This window comes from Lissotriton helveticus, chromosome 1_1, assembly GCF_964261635.1.
Source record: "Lissotriton helveticus chromosome 1_1, aLisHel1.1, whole genome shotgun sequence".
In the NCBI taxonomy this organism is placed as follows: domain Eukaryota; kingdom Metazoa; phylum Chordata; class Amphibia; order Caudata; family Salamandridae; genus Lissotriton; species Lissotriton helveticus.
The window spans coordinates 847,438,471-847,458,754 of record NC_136057.1 but is presented as its reverse complement, the minus strand read 5'-3'; the positions used below and the strand labels follow the sequence as shown (position 1 = coordinate 847,458,754).

The following is a 20,284-nucleotide window of genomic DNA, read 5'->3' as shown; positions in this document are numbered from 1 at the left end:
CCAAGATGGCGTCGGCCTGTCGAGATGGGCCATCCTAAAAGTGGACAAGGCGGTAACTCCAAAGCCTGGTTTTCAATCGCGCGCCAGCATTTAACATGAACGATGACGCGTGCCAATTGAAAACAAGGGCGTGACTTTAAGTCACTTCGGAATCTGAATCTATTCCAAAAGGCTCTTGCATGGCGAGAGCATGCGCTGCTAACTCCAGGCGAGACCAAAACAACAAATGGACGATGAAACTAACGAAAAATTTAGATCAAATGTGTTACAATGCATCTTACTCTTATGATTGCCTCCTTTATATATAATTCAAACATAAACTGACATCCCACGAATGACTCAAAATTCATAGTGGATTAGGAACCTCCTATAGTGTTCTCTGTGCAATACACCACCTTGGGAAGGACAGTTCATAGTCTTGACCGCTCCTCTTCTGCAGCGCCACCTGTGGTGACTTATGTGTCGACCTGATTGCAGTACACCCCTCATGGTGACCACAATCACAGAATCATCAGCATGGCCCAGGCAGCAACACTCTATCTGAGTGTGCAATGTCTGCACAGACTTCCCTTAGACTGCGGACAACCTCCAGTAAGCCCTGAACACAAATATGTCAGACAGAAAGGAACTCTCAACAATAAGCATGTAATTGTTATTTTTGGGCTTCTTGTGTCATAGAACTGTTATAGGTTGTATTTTATAAGTGTCTTATTTACTTGATTCATATCATTATAATATGTGAATAGAGTGTCTGAATGAAATTTTTACAAATATTGAAATATAGAAAGATCACTACTATTCTACTGACCCTCACTATTCAGTGTTAAGCAGTCCAAAGTCATCACAATACCCATCCGCTCTTCCCTGTCCACTGCCACCATTCACTTATTTAAACCCCATGTAAAAGGAGCAAGTGATGAGGTTAGCCCACAAAATCAAAGCATCAAACTTGCCAACGGAGAAATGTCCGGCCTCCACCATTTAGCGATTTTTCTCAACACACTCACAAGCAGAGTTACCCAACAAAAATCTAAGAGGGCCATATCAATGCCAGAATTTCAGAATCCTTTCTGAATATGTGCATGAGTGACATTTAGGATCATTGCATGTATATTTATCACATATGGTTATTCAGAAAATATTAAATACAACAGAGGGGAGAGGAGAGATTAAATGGGGTGGATTCGGTCTCCCTCAGCATAATTTTATAAACAGAAAGAATCCACACCTAGGTGTTTCTAGAGTAGTCCCCACGGTGGTGAAGAGCACTCAGTGTTCTTTTAATACCCCTCACACACCAAAAGGACCCTTGGTGTCATGCTTCATCATCTGGGTCTTCGCACCCCTCTACGGGTTGCGGCGTACTACTAACCGCCGGAATACGTGGGAGCACTTAAATGATGACTATGTGTCGTGTGCGAAGGGGTTATGTTATTCAGCGAAGACCCCGATGGTGAAGCATGACACCATGGGTCCTTTTGGTGTGTGAGGGGTATTAAAAGAACACTGAGTGCTCTCCACCACCGTGGGGACTACTCTAGAAACACCCAGGTGTGGATTCTTTATATTCAGAAAAGATGTCATTGATCTGTCCCTTCTGTACCTATGTTGGGCATCCGTGTTCCAAAAGGACTTCTTACTCGTTATTATAAACATGCGAACATCAGACCTATTGTAGTTTAAGAATGGCACATTGATGACAGGTGATGGCCAGCTCCCATTTAATATCTGCCTTCAGAATTCTGAGAAAACAGTTGATAAAACAACTTCGGGAATACATGGACACAAACTGTCTTCTGCACAACAAACATTCGAGCTTCAGGCCAATTAGAGGATTCAAACCCTTAGTTACGAATATAAGGCATGATCTCCACACCACCTTTGATGTGAGTTGTCCTACATGAATGAAAAAAAAGAAAAAGGTGTTTAAGCCCTTAATCCTTGCTCCCATGGTGTGTACTGTTCTGTGTGCAAACGTTACTTTTCTGTTGAGCATCTTGAAGGTGTGTGCAGGATGACTGGTGTCCTTTGGGAGATATGGCTTGGACTACATAGCAGCAGTACCTGAGCTCATATTTTCCCATGACTAGCAAACAGAACGATATTTCCAGGGCGTTAGGATACAATCCACTCTAGCATGAGGAATTTTAACGTACTGTGACTAAGCCCGGGCGGCGCACTCCACTCCACCAGCGGAGTTTGCAGAGGTTTACCAACTCCGCGCGCCGCTGGGAACGTGAAGTTGCGGCAAAACTCCGACTCTCTGTGGCGGAGCCGAGTACGCCCTGCGCACGGCCCATAAAATAAGTGTAAAAAAAACCCCTTACCTTCTCTCTGGCGTCTGTTGGCCGCCCTCCTCCTCGCCTTGATGTCTCCTCCTTACCGCCGTCCTCCTCCTCGCGTTGCCCGGTTGCCACCGCTTACGTTTTATGTCTTGCGTGAAGAAGCGCATACATTAAACAAAATAATTTACTGAATAAAGATGCTGAGAAGAGTAACAAAATGGGCAAGGGATAATAACAAAGGATACGCTGTTTCTGTCAGAATGCATTTCATGTAGCCAATGGAAGAGTTTGTCCAGCAGTGCACAATAAAGGTTCAAGTAAAGACCCAAAAAAACTATCACTTAATAGTCCTTCTTGATGTTGAAGGACAGTTATTTGGAAAATGCCTCATGAGCAAACTTTATGCTTGGTCCACCGGTAATAATCTACTTCAATTCAACCAGGCTGTTACTCTATTGACAATTTGATTACTCCTAAACTGTTAATAGACAAAACAATTATAAAAAAACCTTGAGCTGTTTGCCTGTTACATAGAATACAGCTCCGCTTTTGACAAAGTTAATTGAAGCAGGCTTTGGAATAAACTAGACAAAATGGGCAAAAAAACATACTTTATTCGATTTTTTAAAGCATTACATGATGAAACTTGATTGAAAACTAAATTGACTAATAGGTCTCTTTCTCCAAAGATGATGACATCGAATGGCATGAAGCAGAGGGATGCATCCTGGCTCCTCTTCTTGTCTCCGTATTTATATCCGACTTATCATTGTAGCTAAAATGTGTTGCAGGCTTACAGCCAAAACTAGTATGCTACCCATCTCCTATGCGGATGCCATAATCATCTTAATGTTCACTCAATTGGGTTTGCAAACTTAACTCTTAAAGCTACATTAATATAACTGCAAAAATGAGCTCAAAATGAACTTAATGAAAGTCATGTCCTTTGGCAAACCTATCCAATAGTTGCTGTGGAAAATGGAGAATAAACAAATTGAACATGTAAACAAATATGACTGTTTGCAGTTATCCATTGATAATAAGCTATCTTGGTCTGGTCATATTTCAACCAAAAAAGGGAAAGCATGTATCATTACTAAATCATTAAAGAGGTTTCCAAACATCTGTGGAGGTCGCGCCTTTGGACAATCAATCATCGCATTCAATTCAAAGCTTATTCCATCACTTTCATACGCTTTTTTGGTTTTCAAAATGAAGAAAAATAACAAATGTGATACAATCTATATGAGAGAGCTAATATCTTTATTGAACCTATGCTCATCCCCTCCACACTGTCAATTATGTCTCAAACTGTCTTCATTAACAAGTTTGCGTACAGGAGCAATGTTAAATTGCATATGAGATTGTGATTCAGCCAAGCCAAACTCCTTAAAAAAGCTAATAATGAATGAATTTAATAGGAAGTGTTGGCATCACCACAGACCTAAGCCTAGCAGCTATAGAAAAGGCTATTCCTAGAAACCAGCTTCTGCCACTATCTGCTCTTACAACAATTAACTGCGCAGAGCTTAAGGTGCTCATGCGGAAATCTTTGAAGATCAATAAGAGAATGAAGGACATATGTATCAAAAAAGAGTTTTATGATTCTCAAATTGCGATTTTTAGCGAATCACAATTCGAGAATCGCAAAATGCAATGTATGTAGGATATGCTAAAAATTTTGCGAATCCTACATATTCCTTATTTGCGAATTGCAAATTGGGATTCGTAATTAAGGAATACCTTCCCATTCATTCCTATGGGCTAGGAGGCCCAAAGGAATGAATGGGAAGACATTCTCAATTTGCGATTACCAATTAGAGAATCGCAAATTGAGAATGCAATTTCAAGGTTGCAAGGGTGCCAAAAGGACACCCTGTTGCACCCCTGAAATATGCATGTGTGCACATTTTACACATATACAAGCCCTAAGGGCATGGATGTGCGACATATGGCACATTTAAAAAATCAAAAAAGTGCTTTTTTAAAGAAAATCGCAAATTACCACCTTCTTGAAGTTGGTGGTAATTTGCAATTCCTTATGGCCAAATAGCAAATTTCTGGTGCTTCCAGAATTGCATTTAAGGAATCGCAATTTGCAGCTCCTTAATTGCATTCACAAAATAGAGAATCGCAAATTTTGCAATTCTCTATTTTGCAATGGCCTTTTAGCATGATACATCCCAAAAGGCTTTTTCCAATTCCCAAATGGGACGATTCTGAGAATCTGCACGTTTACAAACGGGAAAAAGGCTTGATACATATGGACCTGAATGATTTGTAAAGGCTACAGACCCATAAGCACTCAACTTACATAATAGATAGGTATTGTTCTACAAATCGGGAATACCTATACTCCAGCCGAGAGGTTGCTTGTGAAATCAAGTGTTGAGGATTCAACTGGTCAATTTTTAGGTTCTTGACATCTTGACACGCAGTGCTTATTCTCAAGAAACTACAGGCTTTGCTGCTATAAAGACAAGTTAATTGATTACATTAACTGCTCATGACACTCCTTATTTGATTAAACAAAAAAAAATTGTGTGCATCATTTAATGGAACAAATGCTAGGACTGACCATGTAGCAGCCAAGTACTGTTTTTCCTTGAAGGATCATCAATATATCTGCAAACTCACTGAGGGGCTCATTGTGACACTGCCTTTCTTCTGCATATGTGCAGGTCTTTTGCAATCATTCTTCTAATGGGTTGCAAGCATAATATTGCTCCTTAGAAACATTTTCAAATCAGGAGGGTGTCATTTGACCTGTTGTACATTGTAAGTGTTCAGGATTGTACCAAGAGCATGTTTTTTTCAAGATGATAGGCCAATATGTGGTACTCTGTTCCCTGAGAAAGAAATAATGATTTATACTACCTATCATATTTTATTTAGGACTTCAAATCATTAGAGGAGAGCGTGGATCTCAAAAGGGTCCTAGTAAAGGCCATACAAAAAGCTCGTAGCACTGGTAATAAGGACCAATTAAGGTATTTCATGATGACAGAATACTGATCTCACTGGGTACAAAATATTGCTGGTAAAGGATAATGGAAGATATTGCCTTTAGTAGGTCGGATACGTGTTGCAGTGAAGTTGAGATGGTTAAGCAGGCCATTATAATATTTTGACTTTAAGTGGAAACTTTATCATAAATGCGTAAGATATTTATGCCTTGCCTTGAAACTTTATATATAGTGGCAGCACAACTAGGATACTGCCCTCCGATGACGAGTGAAGCATTAGCCAATTCTATACCTAAACTTGACTGTGATCCCAGTAATGTCACATCTGATTGCCCTTTATCAATCCTAAATACGGATTATAAGATCCTCAGCAAGATAATTGCAGATAGCCTGCTCCCATACTTACCAATAGATCTCCACCGAGAACAAAACGGGGTACTTTGCTCAGTTAGCGGCAGTTCTTCCATGTGATGGACCAAGCTGGGCATACATGGCCAGATTTTGTCTGTATTTCTCTTGACATCGAACAGGTATTCAGTACCCTCGTTTGGGGAATATATGATCACAGTGTTGAAGCACTACAGTCTCAGTTCCAAGATACTATGGTGGATCTGAGCAATTGTAATGCGTTCCCCCCTGGAGAGTGCCTCTTATGATAGGATCCGCATGGCAATGGTCCAATTGTGGCAAAACTCAAAAAGTGAACCCCCAAATCATACTTCTGTACAGACTCTATGTACTATTTGTCACAAGAGATGTCTGGTGGTGTGGCTCTATAGAGGCATCTGAGGCCGTGCTTGGGTGTCTTGTAAGAATTTACGCCGCAACTGGAGGATGAATTGTCCATAACTTTTATGATAAGGAATGGCAGGCGCCTCTGCAATACCCACTCCAAATCCTGCTTAAGGAATGCTTTTGTTTATTCAGACATGTATACTCCACAGAACCTATCTCACCTCTTACAGATTACCGGCTATATTCCCCAGGATATCCACGAGCTGTCCTTGATGCCAATCGACCCCGCACACCTGACACACATGATCTGGGGCTGTACACAGCTAAATTCCTTATGAACAATGGTCTTCTCTGTGCTAGCACAGCTCACAGACGGACCACTCAAACACTCTTTGTGGCTGGCACTTCTTGGGAGTTAGCCTCGGCCTAAAACAGCCAAATTTACAACCCAGTTTCTGGACCGTGCTCTACTGCTTGTACGCTGAGCTATCACTCATCGTTGGAAATCTCAGAGTTCCCCCTCGTTATCGACATGGCATGCTAAATTCCCAAACTGGGCCAGCCGAAAGGTATACTGCCTTGAGGTGAGAGGAAAAAGACGGTCCTGATACCCGACCTTTGGGACAGCTTAGTGCAGGTCCACAAATTATTGATTAGTAATGATGATCTTCCACCCTGAACACAAATAGTCCAGATTTCATAAACGACTGGAACTCTGGTGCCCCATATCTCCCCCTTCACTCCTCTTGGTCCCCCCAGAATACGCTAGACAAATCAAACCTAAAGCGGAGCAGTTTCTTGTTAATTGTTTTTTGTTTATCATGGATGGATTTCTTTCGTATTAGGTGATTGCCTAAATATAATTGTCGGATGTGTTATAGCCCATAAACATTGTAGAATAATTTATCCTGATGATCTTTTGTGCTGTATTTTACCCTTTGACTATAATCCCATGCTCTTTCTATAAAGATCAATAAAGTGGTTTTGAAGAAAAAAAAAGATATGAGTGATTATTAGTTGGGACAGTCTTGTCCCATGAACGAAAATGCATCAAATGGGATAGAAATGTGTTATTCAGTAATTGAGAAGAATATTTAGGCCTGCATATGGGTAGTTAAGACATGCAAATAACATTTGTGAGGCTCATATTTTGTTTTTAGGAAAGACCACAAATTAATTGAGCCTATCTTCAACACCACAGGTTTGGACAGTTTTATTTAGATGTAGATACATTCATTTATTATTAGCTGTGTTCCGGGAGTGATAAATTTGCTAGCTAGTCTTTTATCACTTTTATTTGTGAATGATATAGAGAAGCATCCAGTAGGAGAAGACAAAGCTATTGCACAAGTAACCCATGTTGTAAACTCTGTTGAGAACAAAGGTTGGAGAAAAGTCAGACTAAAGAATGAGATGGTTCAACCTTTATACATTTTCTGTTGGAGGAATGGCCGGGTGAACAATCCTCCATAATTTTGATGGATAATTTATTGTACAGAGGGAAGAGGGTAATGATTCTACAAGGAGTACCAGAAATCTTTGTCATGGACAAAGATACAAATGGGAATAAGCTAAATTAGCAGAGGGCTGGAGAGATTGTTGGTGACCAGGCTTCGACACCTTTCTGTAAAGGTCCATATTAATTTCACACATTGATATTTGATCATTTAGCTATAACATCCATGGTCATTTAAATATTCCTTATGTACCATGGTAGCAAGCAGGTAGATATTTACAGACCCCCCAGAACATCAAGGGTGGTTTACCAGAGTACCAGAGTACATAGTGGTTCTTGAGATATTACGATTGTTGGTTAATTTTTTCAGCACAAGAAATATCATCAAAGGTTTCTGCCATACACAGGCTCATGTGTGATACTTACTGTACTCTTTTTACCAGTAAAAGAGGAATCAACATAGAGAATGCTCCAAGAACATCTAACCTGGTGGTTTGGGAACAGAGTGTGGGTGTAGTTGAAGCTCTTTAGTTAATTTGAGTTAACCATAGACCTAAGAGACCTGGATTGAATTTTAAGGGAGAAAGGCAGGGAGGCGGGAGAAGAGGATGGGTCCAATTTCAGGGATAGGTCCAATGGCATATAGGCAGTGCTTAGTTGAGCCGGTGGTTTCCGATGCCCTTCATCAGCACTTAATCATCAACACCGGTGCTTATAGCACAAACTCGACCCAAAGGTATTTGATCGCTTTTCATGAGCACCAGTTAAGGACAACTTCTTTTTTTGTAGACATAGGGAGATCATGTGATTTGCCCAGCATCCTAGGATGTTGAAACTATAACAAGACTCAAACATAGTCCCCCCTGCTCCAGAGTTGGCACCTCTGGCCATTACGCCACGTCCTCTCCACACTTGTAAGATTTCAAGGTTAGTAGTTAGTTCTGGTATAGGGGACACTAATAGGAGCAATGGGTTGGTGCAAGCCGCCTCCTGACGAGAGCCCCGGCACTTACTTATTCACAAATTAACCACTGCATATAGGGCTCCAGAGTGGGGGACAGAAGAGTGGAAAGACCTCTCTTTTAGAGAGCAGTAGTCCCCTCGTGTTGTGATTTATTTTGCTGGTATTATTTGATACTCTGGTATCTTGTCAGGCTATATGGTGCTGATTGTCATTGGGATTTGAAATTCTCGTAGATGAGGAGTGTGAGCAAAAGGAAAATAGAGGAGGGAGGAAAGAGCAGCGAAGAAAAAAGTTGAGTGGAAAAGAGCAAGAGCTGGTATTAGGTAAGTGGGGGATGAAAATATTTAACGGTGCTAAAGATTATAATGTGGAGAGAAACAGGTCACTGTTTTCAGAGAAATTGAGTTAGGAATCCGGCCAGAGATCTACTGACAAGACATTAATATAGCTAAGAGAATACAGTAGGGCCAGAAGAATGTGTTTGAGTGATCTAGGGAAATTGGTAAAGAGAACAGGAAGGTGCACATTACTGTAAATTTGATTTTGGGGGAATCACAGAAGTGAACAGATTCGCGTTTAGTGAGTTTGAGAACACATTGAAGGGGTACTGAGAGGAGCTGGAGACTCAGGAAATTCAGGCTTCATGAGTCAGGTGGAGAGCAGGAGCCATTTGTTCAGGAAGAGTGAGTTCAGTCAGAGAGACGATTTATTGAGAACCGATTTGAAATGGAGATGGCGGACCTGGAAATTCGATTTTAAGCAGATCAGATTTCATAAGACAGGAGAAAAAGAGCAGGAGTGGTGGAAAGGTGGGCTCAGATGGAGTAAGCCTCGGCTGCTTTTGGGTGGGGCACCACATGACCTGGGGCATGAACTATATCCATTGCTTTGCCAGTCTGAGCTTTAAAACGTGGATTTAGGACTAATGGTGACAGTATCTCTGGAATGGTAAAGACTTCAGTGAGACTAACTTCCAAATGTTAAGCTAGCACCTGTATCGTATACTTTGTGTCTATATTTTGAATGTCTTTTGGGTGTTTTGAGGTGCAGAATATATGCCCTATTGCTTTTTCAATAATCAACGGGTTCACAAATACTTCATGGAGAATTTAATGCACTACACCACAGCAAATGAACCAAATGATTATGTGAGCGAATCAGTGAGCTTGTTTCCAAACGTTGATAGGTGATTTGATTTTCATCAAAATCTCCTCATATTTTCACCTTTCTTAACCCTGCCAAGTCCTTCCCTAATCTCATAAAATAATTTCGAATTCTGCCTATTTTGAGGGTTGAGCCCTATTTGAAGCTCCTATCGTGAGGAGAAGTGAACAGCAAACGGATTATATAAACAGTCTTGCTTGTTCTTTTAGGTAGAGGCTGTGCAGCTGATTGCAGATGGTAAAGCACCGAGCATATCTCAGCCTGATGACGGGGCCACATATGAAGGAATTCAGAAGAAAGACAATGCAAAGGTTAGTGGTGAATCAATGTTTTCGGTGCTATCATCAGTGCTATTCTCCAGTTTTAAACACCTACAAGCTATTTGTTGATATTGGATTCACGTTTTGTCTTCTTCCACCTTCCTTTTTAAAGAAATTGCAGACTTTTAGAAATTAGAAGGGGGTTGGGAGAAAAGGGTAGGGAACAAAATGGTGCGACTGTCAGAATAAACCATGTGTACATTTTTCAAATTCATTGACTGGTGCAGACTGAAAACTTCAAGACTGGTGTATCAAACTATGATCCTGTGTTAGGTTGGCTTATGTATTTTAAGATAACCATAACCAACAGATGCATGATTAAAAAAAACATTCAAATGTCAAATGGAAAGACCTGCTCTAATTTAGAGAAAGGTGCCATCGGTGAATTATTGCTTTTTATTTAATTAATCTAATTGTATTGAATGCTTTCTGAAACTAGGTCTCATTCAGTAACTTAAGTATATAAAAAGTTGATTTCTTTCAAACAAGGGCAGCTGCCAGGCTTACTTCCAAACATGCAGAAAAGGTAAGATCAAACATAGAACTGAAGGGCTCATTTAGAGTTTGGTGGACAAGGTACTTTGCCCAAAAAATGTGTTGGAGTAATCCTGTTTATAGCAGGGCTGATCATCATGTTTCCGCTGGTGGTGCCCCCGCTTGCTCCACCTGTGAATACCCGCAGTTGGTCTACTTGCCATCATCAGTCCAAGTACCTCAGATGGTCTTCCCTATTTAGGGACAACATTCTGATGCACTTTGTTTCTGTTCAGGACTGCCATGAAAAGACTGGTGTGGTAAAGGAAGATACACAGTCCAGCTGTATAGTTAGATAATCCTTTATTGTAGCTTGCTTCTAGGATAGATGAGTAGGAGAAGATCGAAAGTACAGATGTAGCCCCACCAGGAGTAAGCTCCAAGCAGCTCGGCCTGAGTTGACCAACTGTAACTGTGAGCCAGAGAGTCACCCAGGCATTCTATGATGTCATGAACATTCTATTCAGTGAAGAACAGTAGAGAAGTAATTTACTACACATCCTCCTTCTTTAGGGAATGACAGCAGAAATAGGAGGAAAGATAAGTGAGATACCTCCATACAACATTTACATGGAAGTACCATAATGAGATACACAAATCCGATTATGTACTTCACAAGGTATCCGGAAAATCATTAGCATGAGCAGAAATACGATAAGATGTTAAACATTACTAATACATGCCCCATCCCCCACCCTTAGGGAAACAAAGCATGGTTTAGATGAATATAAACCAATACAACAAAAAAGGGTGGTCACACCCACAACCTCCCCATACATGGGTACACCACAGGGTAGGCACCCTGGTAAACAAAGGTGGGTGTAGACACAGACCCTTGGGAAGAAATACAACATACCAAATAAAAAGGTACAACAGGGGTAAAATTCACTCTAGATAGCCAGAAGAGTGTAAGACCCATAACAAAATTCACCAGAGAAAAGTTCCCCTGATAAAAGCATGCTGATACTGAAAAATATGATAAAGCTCCTCACTCAAAGTCCTACCAACATGAAACCCTTGGCCACGAATTCCAAGCAGGTAGACTTCGACGGAAGCAGAGTGTCAAAATGAAAAGATGTTTAAACAATCTCCACCAAAAATAGGGAACAACGCAGGAAACTAACCCTGTAAAATAACACAACCTCCCCTAAGTAGGGTACACCCAGGATAGTCATCCTGGGAACTAAAATGGGGTATTGACTACCCACAAACACACAACCTCCCCTAAATAGGGTACACCGCAGGAAATTTACACAGGGAACTGATATGGGCATTGACTTCCCACAAACACTGCCGCCTCCCCAAAGTAGGGTACACCACAGGAAATTTACACTGGGAACTGATATGGGCATTGACTACCCACAAACACCACCACCTCCCCAAAGTAGGGTACACCACAGGAAATTTACAGTAGGAACTGATATGGGCATTGACTACCCACAAACACTACCACCTCCCCAAAGTAGGGTACACCACAGGAAATTTACACTGGGACCAAGACGACAACATCCCCTACATAGGGTACACCATAAGGTTCAACATCACCCTAGGAAACCGAAATGGGCATTGACTACCCACAAGCACACAACCTCCCCAAAGAAGGGTACACCGTAGGGTTAAAAAATGTTGCCCTAGGAAACACTCCAGTCACAAGAGCTCTCAATACACTTTCCATAATGACCTCAAATACACACAATAGGGCAAACACACCAGAAACCTCCACAAAGATAATGCAACCAACAGAAAAACTATGCCCAAACAAGCGCGCAGTCAAAACAATGCTAAGCACTTCAAAAGAAATAAATAAAAGATTTGAGCACCGGTGAGTGGTCTCTCACCCAGGGTCTGCACACAGCTGTCCGCAGTCAACGCTGAATCTTGCCACACAAGCAAAGTATCAAGCCGTCCATGAGCTGCAATATCTGAAGAAAAGTCGAGAGTTCCACTCCCTCTTCAACTGATACTTCGCCCAAATTGTCCGCATCTTGACGAAAATGTAGCACTGAAATACAGGCCAAATCCCTTTGATCGCCGAAGAAACAAAGCTGTTAACATTAGAAAGTGCTCTTTTAAAAAAAACATTTTATGACAAACCTACACAGAGACGTGTACATAGCTGTAGAAGCAATGTTGTACGCTAACTGGGACGTGTACACTGCAAGCTGTTGTCGTGGCAACTGAACTGAAGTCAAAATGGCCGCCACGTCGACCGTAGCGGCGTAAGCAGCGTGAGGGCCAAGCTTGACGTGTCTCCAGAGAAAGGCGTCACAGGCATCAGAGGAGCGAAGGATTAGAACGTGAGAAGAACTTCGCTACACGAGAAGACCTTCGCTAACTCCCAGATGCATTCCAAACACGTCATCAATTGGACGGTAGCAGGGAATCAGAGAAGATCGCTGCCGGCCAACCGTCGGTCAAGCGTCATCAACGTACAGTACGGTGAGTAAACGAACTTGGCAAAGCACAGTGATACAGTAGACTCATGCTGAAGCCGCCCTGTATTTACGCGCTGCTAAGAACTTCCGATTCATTAATGAGCTTACACACTGGAGTTGCCATGCAATACAACACTCAGCCAGCGAAGCACAAGACTTATGCGCAGATAGTAGCGAGTTTCTGGTATTGTAAATCGATAAAAAGTGCAAGAACTCACCAGAGAGACTGTTCCTCAATGAGGAACCACTGATATATCGTTGTAAATATGCCAAAGTGACAAACTGCCATGCTGTTTTGTGACTCCCAGAAACTCGAGCACATGTCACGCCTCTCACCAGACACAAAGTCTTCCTCCAAGGTGCAGGGGAGTGCGCCGAGTCCACACAGGATGCCTCTAAAGTGAACGCCCGTTTCCACACACAGGGCAGAGACCGGCAGAGTAGGCAGAGGCTGTTGGAAGGTCTCTTTCCACACAGAAGGCTGATCACTCTGGTAGACACTTTGTTCACAAGACTTGCTGATTGGGCAATTTCGACACAGGTTGAAGTATGTTGCTAGATTCCTCAAGGATTTTCCATGTGACAGCAGAGTCCTGGGTGATGGAACCACGAACACCCAGGTTGCAGGCTGTCCAGATACAGGACACTGGTGGGGCTAGCTGGGCGTTACCTTTTAGTTTCAATTGAAGTTTTAAACATCCTTAATGTCTTTACAGCTAGATGCATCAAACAAAAATCCGCTCGCAAAGGGGCAGATTCTCAGAATCTGCCTCTTTCCGACCGGTATTTTTGCATTTGGGATGCATCATCCCAAATGCAAAAATCGCAAATTGATAAATCGCTAAATTGCGATTATTTGCATTTAAGGAATCTCAAATTGAGATTCCTTAAATGCAATGCATTAAAGTTTTAAAAATAGCGAATTCGCTAATAGGGCACGCAAATTAACATGAAGTACAACTTCATGGTAATTTGCAAAAACTTTGAAAAATGCACTAAAGTGCCCTAAGGGCATGTGTGTGCGCAACATATGTGCACAGATCAATTTCAGGGGTGCAACCGGGTGTCCTTTGGACACCTCTGCACCCTTGAAATCGCAATCTCAATTTGCGATTTGCTAATTGCGATTCGCAAATTGAGATTGTTTTCCCATTCATTCCTATGGGCCTCTAGGCCCATAGGAATGAATGGGGAGGTATTCCTTAATTGCGACTCGCAATTTGCGAGTCGCAATTAAGGAATTCTAAGAAATCGCTATTTTTTTAGTGATTTCTTGATGCATTTCATTTTGCTATTCCTTAATAGCGAATCGGTATTTTTCGCTATTAAGGAATCGCAACATGGGTTGTTGATGCATCTGGGGGTTTGTTCCTTGTCTTCTAGTTCCTTGGTTCCTTAGTTGGCCTTTCTCCTTAGTTCACGCGTAGGTTCATCCTGTTCACAATCGTCGCCAAGTTGTAGTAAAGGAAGATGCACAGTCCAGCTGTATAGTTAGATAATCCTTTATTGTAGCTTGCTTCTAGGATAGATGAGTAGGAGAAGATAGCAAGTACAGATGTAGCCCCACCAGGAGCAAGCTCCAAGCAGCTCAGCCTGAGTTGACCAACTGACACTGTGAGTCAGAGAGTCACCCAGGCATTCTATGATGTCATGAACATTCTATTCAGTGAAGAACAGTAGAGAAGTAATTTACTACAACTGGCAGTCCCAAACACAAAAGAAGAAAAACTTCCAAGTATAAAGAGCTTTAGTATTTTATTTTCCAAAAACAAACACACTTTGCAAGTTTGTTTTTACACAGCTAAAAAGTTGAGCATGAAACATGGCAGTAGTTCAGCAAACTTTCACTGCCTTCAGAGTATCCGATGTGGTGGGAGCTTCTATTAAGGAATAAACATTTCTGGTAGGGAGGTGGAGATGTCTACTTTTTGTGAGTTGTTGGTCTGCTAGGGTGATGCAACAAATGTAAAACTACAAACAACGGTAAGGGCAACACTAGGTATGCACTGGTGAGATGTCACAAATAGGTTAAAGTTATCCTTATTAATCTGGGCTCTCCTCTTCCTTTGGCCTACCGTTAGGACCAAACTGTTCCAAAAATGTAGAAATTGATGGAAGGAGCGTCAAATTCATACAAAAATCATCAGTCCAATACTTCAGTCCGTATTATTTTTTTTATTTTTCAAAAGAGTTTTTCACCAAATTCTAGTTCCAACAGAAAAATAGCCAATACAATGTAATACGTTCAATCCAATACTCTGATTTGTTTCCTTAAAATTAAATGCTTTCTTGTAAACGAATAACTCAAAAAACAGTCTACGCATTTCGTACTCCTAGGACATCATCAGGGCTGTAAAATAATAAAACAGAGAATCACAGTCAAGTTCTAATTAAACAGTATCTGTTTCTATACATTCATATCCTGTGCACATAAATCTTATCATAATCCGTAATGAAACGGTCACTATTTTTGTGACAGTCAAAAACAATGATCCTGCCTATATAACATTCTATCATGTTTAACATAGATCCTGAATCCACCACCCCAAGCTCAATATTCCCAAATCCTGCATATTGTAATTTCACAAACCATACACAAAAAGATATATAGATTAACGTACCTCATCAAAATTAACAGCTTTAATACGCTGGTTGCTGAATCTGACTTCAATTGAGCTAGAATATATTCTTTCACCAACATCTCAATAAAGTGGGGCCTGTGTATTAAAATATACTATTAACATGAAGGGAAATTGAAGCATGTGGTCCAAATCTTGTTCAATTATTCTTCACAAGTATTGCCCCTCTGAATATCTTAACCGAAGCTCCTCCCTTAAACCAAAATCATAATTTGGCGTAAATAGTAAAGGGGTTAAAAACCTAGTACAAGTCGCACTCTTAGTCCTTAAAACTTGTCGCCTGTATTGTAAACACATTTTATAGTCTTGTTTCTGTACTTTATTTGAAAGGAAACTATCCTGAACCTTATCTCTAGCTATTGACGGCATATAAATATCAAGATTCTCACCAATAGTGTCCTGTTATTTCACGTATTCTGGCCCCATAAAATCCTTCAGACTCAGTCCAATTGACCAACTGTATGTAATATGTAAGATAAGAGGAAAATGCACACTATAAGTACTGGAATCCCTGTTGAGTTTAAAATAATTCACAGCGCACCCTTAAAGATCAAATCTAGCCCCTCGACCTGAGTCTCATCTTGTTCTGCGTACTAGTAAACTGAGACACGAGTTCCACCACCGGCGACAACAGGTCCTGATTAATCCGTTGTGCTTTGCAGTGTACGCCACTGCAGCTTTTCGACTTGCAGCCACCAATCAGAATTGTGCCTATTCCTTGCTAGATTAACACCTCTATTTTGTGCCTGAAGACGCACACAGGATTCTGAAGTAAGTCGCGAGTCAGATTTTTTTTTAAATAATGCGTTGTGCGCGAGGATAGTTTTGGTTGATGTAAATAGTGTAAACAGTATATATAAAATAAATTACGCGCATATGATCAAAGTTGTTGAAATGCTGCAAGAACGCAGAGGTCAGAAGCAGTTTAATGGCTATTGGAAAAGCCGATGTGAATCACGATGTGATCAAAGCCACTGTCGCCACATCGTGAAAACATACAGCAGCGCGGGAGGTCAGGCAAAATTCAGAGATCCTCCACAAACAACATTAGAAATAAAAATGTGTCAAGAACATCCAAAAGTCAAGAGTGTTATATCCTAGTTCTGCACTTCCTCGTGCCCTCGTGTGTGACGACAACACGTCACCACTTTATAACAATGCTGCAAGGCTCAGCGATGGGAAAGTGTGGCACATGAGTAGATTGGCCAGATATCATCATGGAGGCAATGTACCCAACCAGCTGCAACCTAATGTGTATTGCAAAGATATGTGGGTTGATGTTGATAAGACCAGTCCTGAACAAAGTTGCATGCCTAGTAATGAGACTTCACATGATCTCCCACCTGTCACTGACTTTGCTGATTGTCGCTCATCAGACCAGTCTGTTGATGTCAGTTCTCACACTCCGATACCAAGGCGGAGTTGTTACGGCGACTCACACTCTGACTCTGAAGCCATGTCTGACGGTCATAGCTTCAGTGGTAGGTCTGGTAGAACCAGTAATGATCCTCACTCCGACACCGAATGTGTCCCTGATCCTCACTTAGTCACGGGGAGGTTTGGGAGAGCCATCCATAAGCCGAAACGTTATGAAGACTTAGTGTTTGACTAAAGGTTCATAGTTTAATCCACATGAATGTTTGTTATTCCACAGAATGTAGTTATTTGTCAAAACTCTCAAGAGGGGAAGATGTGTTATATCCTAGTTCTGCACTTCCTCGTGCCCTCGTGTGTGACGACAAGTCACCTCTCCTGCGCGAGAGCCCCCATTGTCACCATACCCCTTTCCATTGGTTCCCCAACATTCTACCCTTCCTCCTGTCCCACTCCAACTGCCCAACTGTCATTCCTGTGATTACTTTCCTGACCCACGCACCGCACCAGGCGTGGGGCTGTTTATAAATAAACCTGTACCTGATTTCAACTACAGCGTTCCAGTGATTTACCTTCTACAAGTGGCGACGAGCGGAAACAGCCCCTCACCGCGGATTTCGTGAATTGAAACCCATTCCAAGAACCATTCAAGAAGTTTCACCCGTGATACAGAAGATCTGTCTCCCTACCTGGGTTAGTGTCGGACTTCACGGCGTTGTATCTCGAGCGACTTGGGAGCGTCTTTTGATCTTCTGACTCCTGTGCACGGATGTGTGCCCGTCCAGTTCGACCTCTGCTCCTGTGACGCGATTGGTTCCTGAACTCTGTCTTGCCATTGCGTGCACTGCGATCGCCTTTGATTGCCAACTCTTTTGATAACAGGTCAGTTTTGGGCATCTGCTCATCTCCCTGGGCGATTGGCAAGCCGTGCGCATCCTTCGCCAAAATTCCTGTCAGCTATTCCGCGCCTTCCTGGTGCACCTTCTGCGCATGTCTACCTGCGTAATGCGTCACTGAAACGCAGCGTGAGGCGCCATCTTAAGTCAATTAACACCGGTAATTGAATAAGAAAGAATCTGAATCTGGCTCATTCTCGGTGACGTGCACACCATTGAAAGTGTACATTAAAACGCCATAGACTGCAATGTATTGATTAGTATGCTAGCATAAACTACTTCAATTGCAAACGACCGTGTGTTAGTGTGCATGCAGTTACCCGGCTATTACCACGATAGGAAACAGTGCCTCCTGCAAATAAAAGGCGAAAGCAAATTGTTTGATATATCGATGAATGTGTATCCTTAATTATTCTAGTAGGATTTCATCTCCATTTTATCACCCGCTGTGTGAATCTTTATTTAAATGGTAAGTGAAGAAGGAAATCAAAAAATATTAGTTCACAACTACTGCAACGCCAACCTTCATCTGTGCATGCAAAACTGGAAGCTGTTTAAATTTCTTCTTTAACGTGAATTCGCAATGTGTGCTCTAAGTTCTTTGAATCTTGCGCAGCCTCAAGCATTTCTACCCCTCAAGGGTGCTCCATGTATGCCATGGAAGGAATGGAAAGAGTATTTTACAAATTATATAGAAACTGTTGAGGATGAGGACTTCACAGCTGAGAATAAAAAGAAAGTGCTCTTGTACTGTTTCGGTCCTGGGGGTGTAAAAACTTACAACAACATTGAAAAGAAAGTGAGAGAAGGCAACAATTTTTATCAACACGCTTTAGATGATCTGGATGCTCATTTTTCACCTATAGTATGCGTTGCTGTTGACCATTACAAATTTTCTAGAAGAAAACAGGGCAAATATGAGAGCATTGATGATTATGTCGCGGCCTTGAACAATTTGGCTTTAACCTGTAGATTTGGTCAATTGCAAGAAGAATTTGTTCGTGATCAAATTATCATGCATGCTAGCAACCCTAATATCCAAGACAAACTTTGGGTGAATGGAGAATCTTCCTTAAAAGAAGTTGTCGCTCTGGTTAAAAAAGCAGAACTTACCGGCAGATGTGCCAAAGCAGTTTTGGATGAGCCAGGTGTAGTCAAAGCTATACATTCATCAAATGCTAACAAACTGAGACAAAAGCTCAACAGTATGGAAATTGCGCATGATTATCACAAGAAAAGTGAATTTAACAAATCCAAACACAGAAGTGAGAAGGGTCACAGCATGAAATACAAAGATCTCTCTGAACTCAAATGTTTTCAATGTGGTTCTCCTAACCATTTAGCTGATTCCACGAAATGCCCTGCCAGACATCAGAAGTGCATGTCATGTGGTTTGACGGGTCACATTGCTAAGGCTTGCAATAGGAGATCTTTTAAACAAAGCAAACATGTCAAACACATTCAAGAAGAGAGTGACTCTTCGGAGGAAAATTCAGAGTACTCGGACTCTGATAGCATCAACTACGTATTCTCCATTGAATATGACGTATTGGAGCTCACACCCACTAAGAAAAAGAAACCCATGTGTGATGTGAAATTGGGTGGGGTAATAGTGAACTTAATGGCTGATTCTGGCTCTCCTTTCATGATCATCAATGAGAATATATGGAAACAACTACTCACTGACAAAATTGGTACATCACTAGAAAAATCCAATATCATTGCTAGAAGTTACACTGGCAACAACATTGAATTTTTAGGAACACGTGAATTAGAATTCGTATTCAAAAACAGGAAAGCATGTTGTAAACTTTTTGTGGCTAAGAAGGGACCTTCGGTACTTGGTTGGAGCGATCAAGCCGATCTGGGAATTATCTTCAACCCAAACAGCGCAGATCCGGTTTTGTCTGTTGATGAGTCATGTAGGAATACCATCCACAATGATTTTCCAGAGGTGTTCTCCGGTAAAGTTGGTCTCCTTAACAGTTTAGAACATAAAATAGAACTAAAAGACTTGGCCGTCCCATGCATTCACAAGGTAAGACACTTACCAGTGTCGGTAAGAAATGATGTTCAAGTCGAACTGAATAGACTGGTCATAGATGGAATAATTGAGGAGGTTGAGTCTGCAGAGTGGGTTTTTCCCTTGGTGGTGGTCAAAAGTCCCAATGGGAAAATTAGACTTTGCATTGACCTTAGGGATCTTAACAAAAACATTATTGTTGGTCAGTATCCACTACAACGTATTTGTGAAATGTTCAATGCCACCAATGATATGTGTGTATTTTCCATTATTAATTTAAAATCCGCGTACCACCAAATACCCCCTACACGTGGACAGCAAGAAATACACCACATTTATTACCCCATTTGGTTGTTACCGGTTCACCAGGGTACCGTTTGGGTTAGCCTCGGCCGCAGCACTTTTCCAAAGGGTCATGACTTCCATCTTTGAGGGCGTTGATGGTATCAGGTTTTTCCAAGACGATCTCTTGGTCATGGGCAGCAACCAACTG

At 41.5% G+C, this 20,284-nt stretch overlaps 1 protein-coding gene across 1 annotated transcript in view; it reads left to right on the top strand.

Annotated features, from left to right (window-relative positions):
- The window catches only part of ALDH1L2 (aldehyde dehydrogenase 1 family member L2), a 269,678-nt gene that overhangs the window by 121,219 nt on the left and 128,175 nt on the right, over window positions 1-20,284 (top strand). The window contains exon 5 of the mRNA XM_078675046.1: window positions 9,780-9,881. Within this exon, the coding sequence (XP_078531172.1) occupies window positions 9,780-9,881 (102 nt within the window). The remainder of the gene's footprint in view (window positions 1-9,779; window positions 9,882-20,284) is intronic.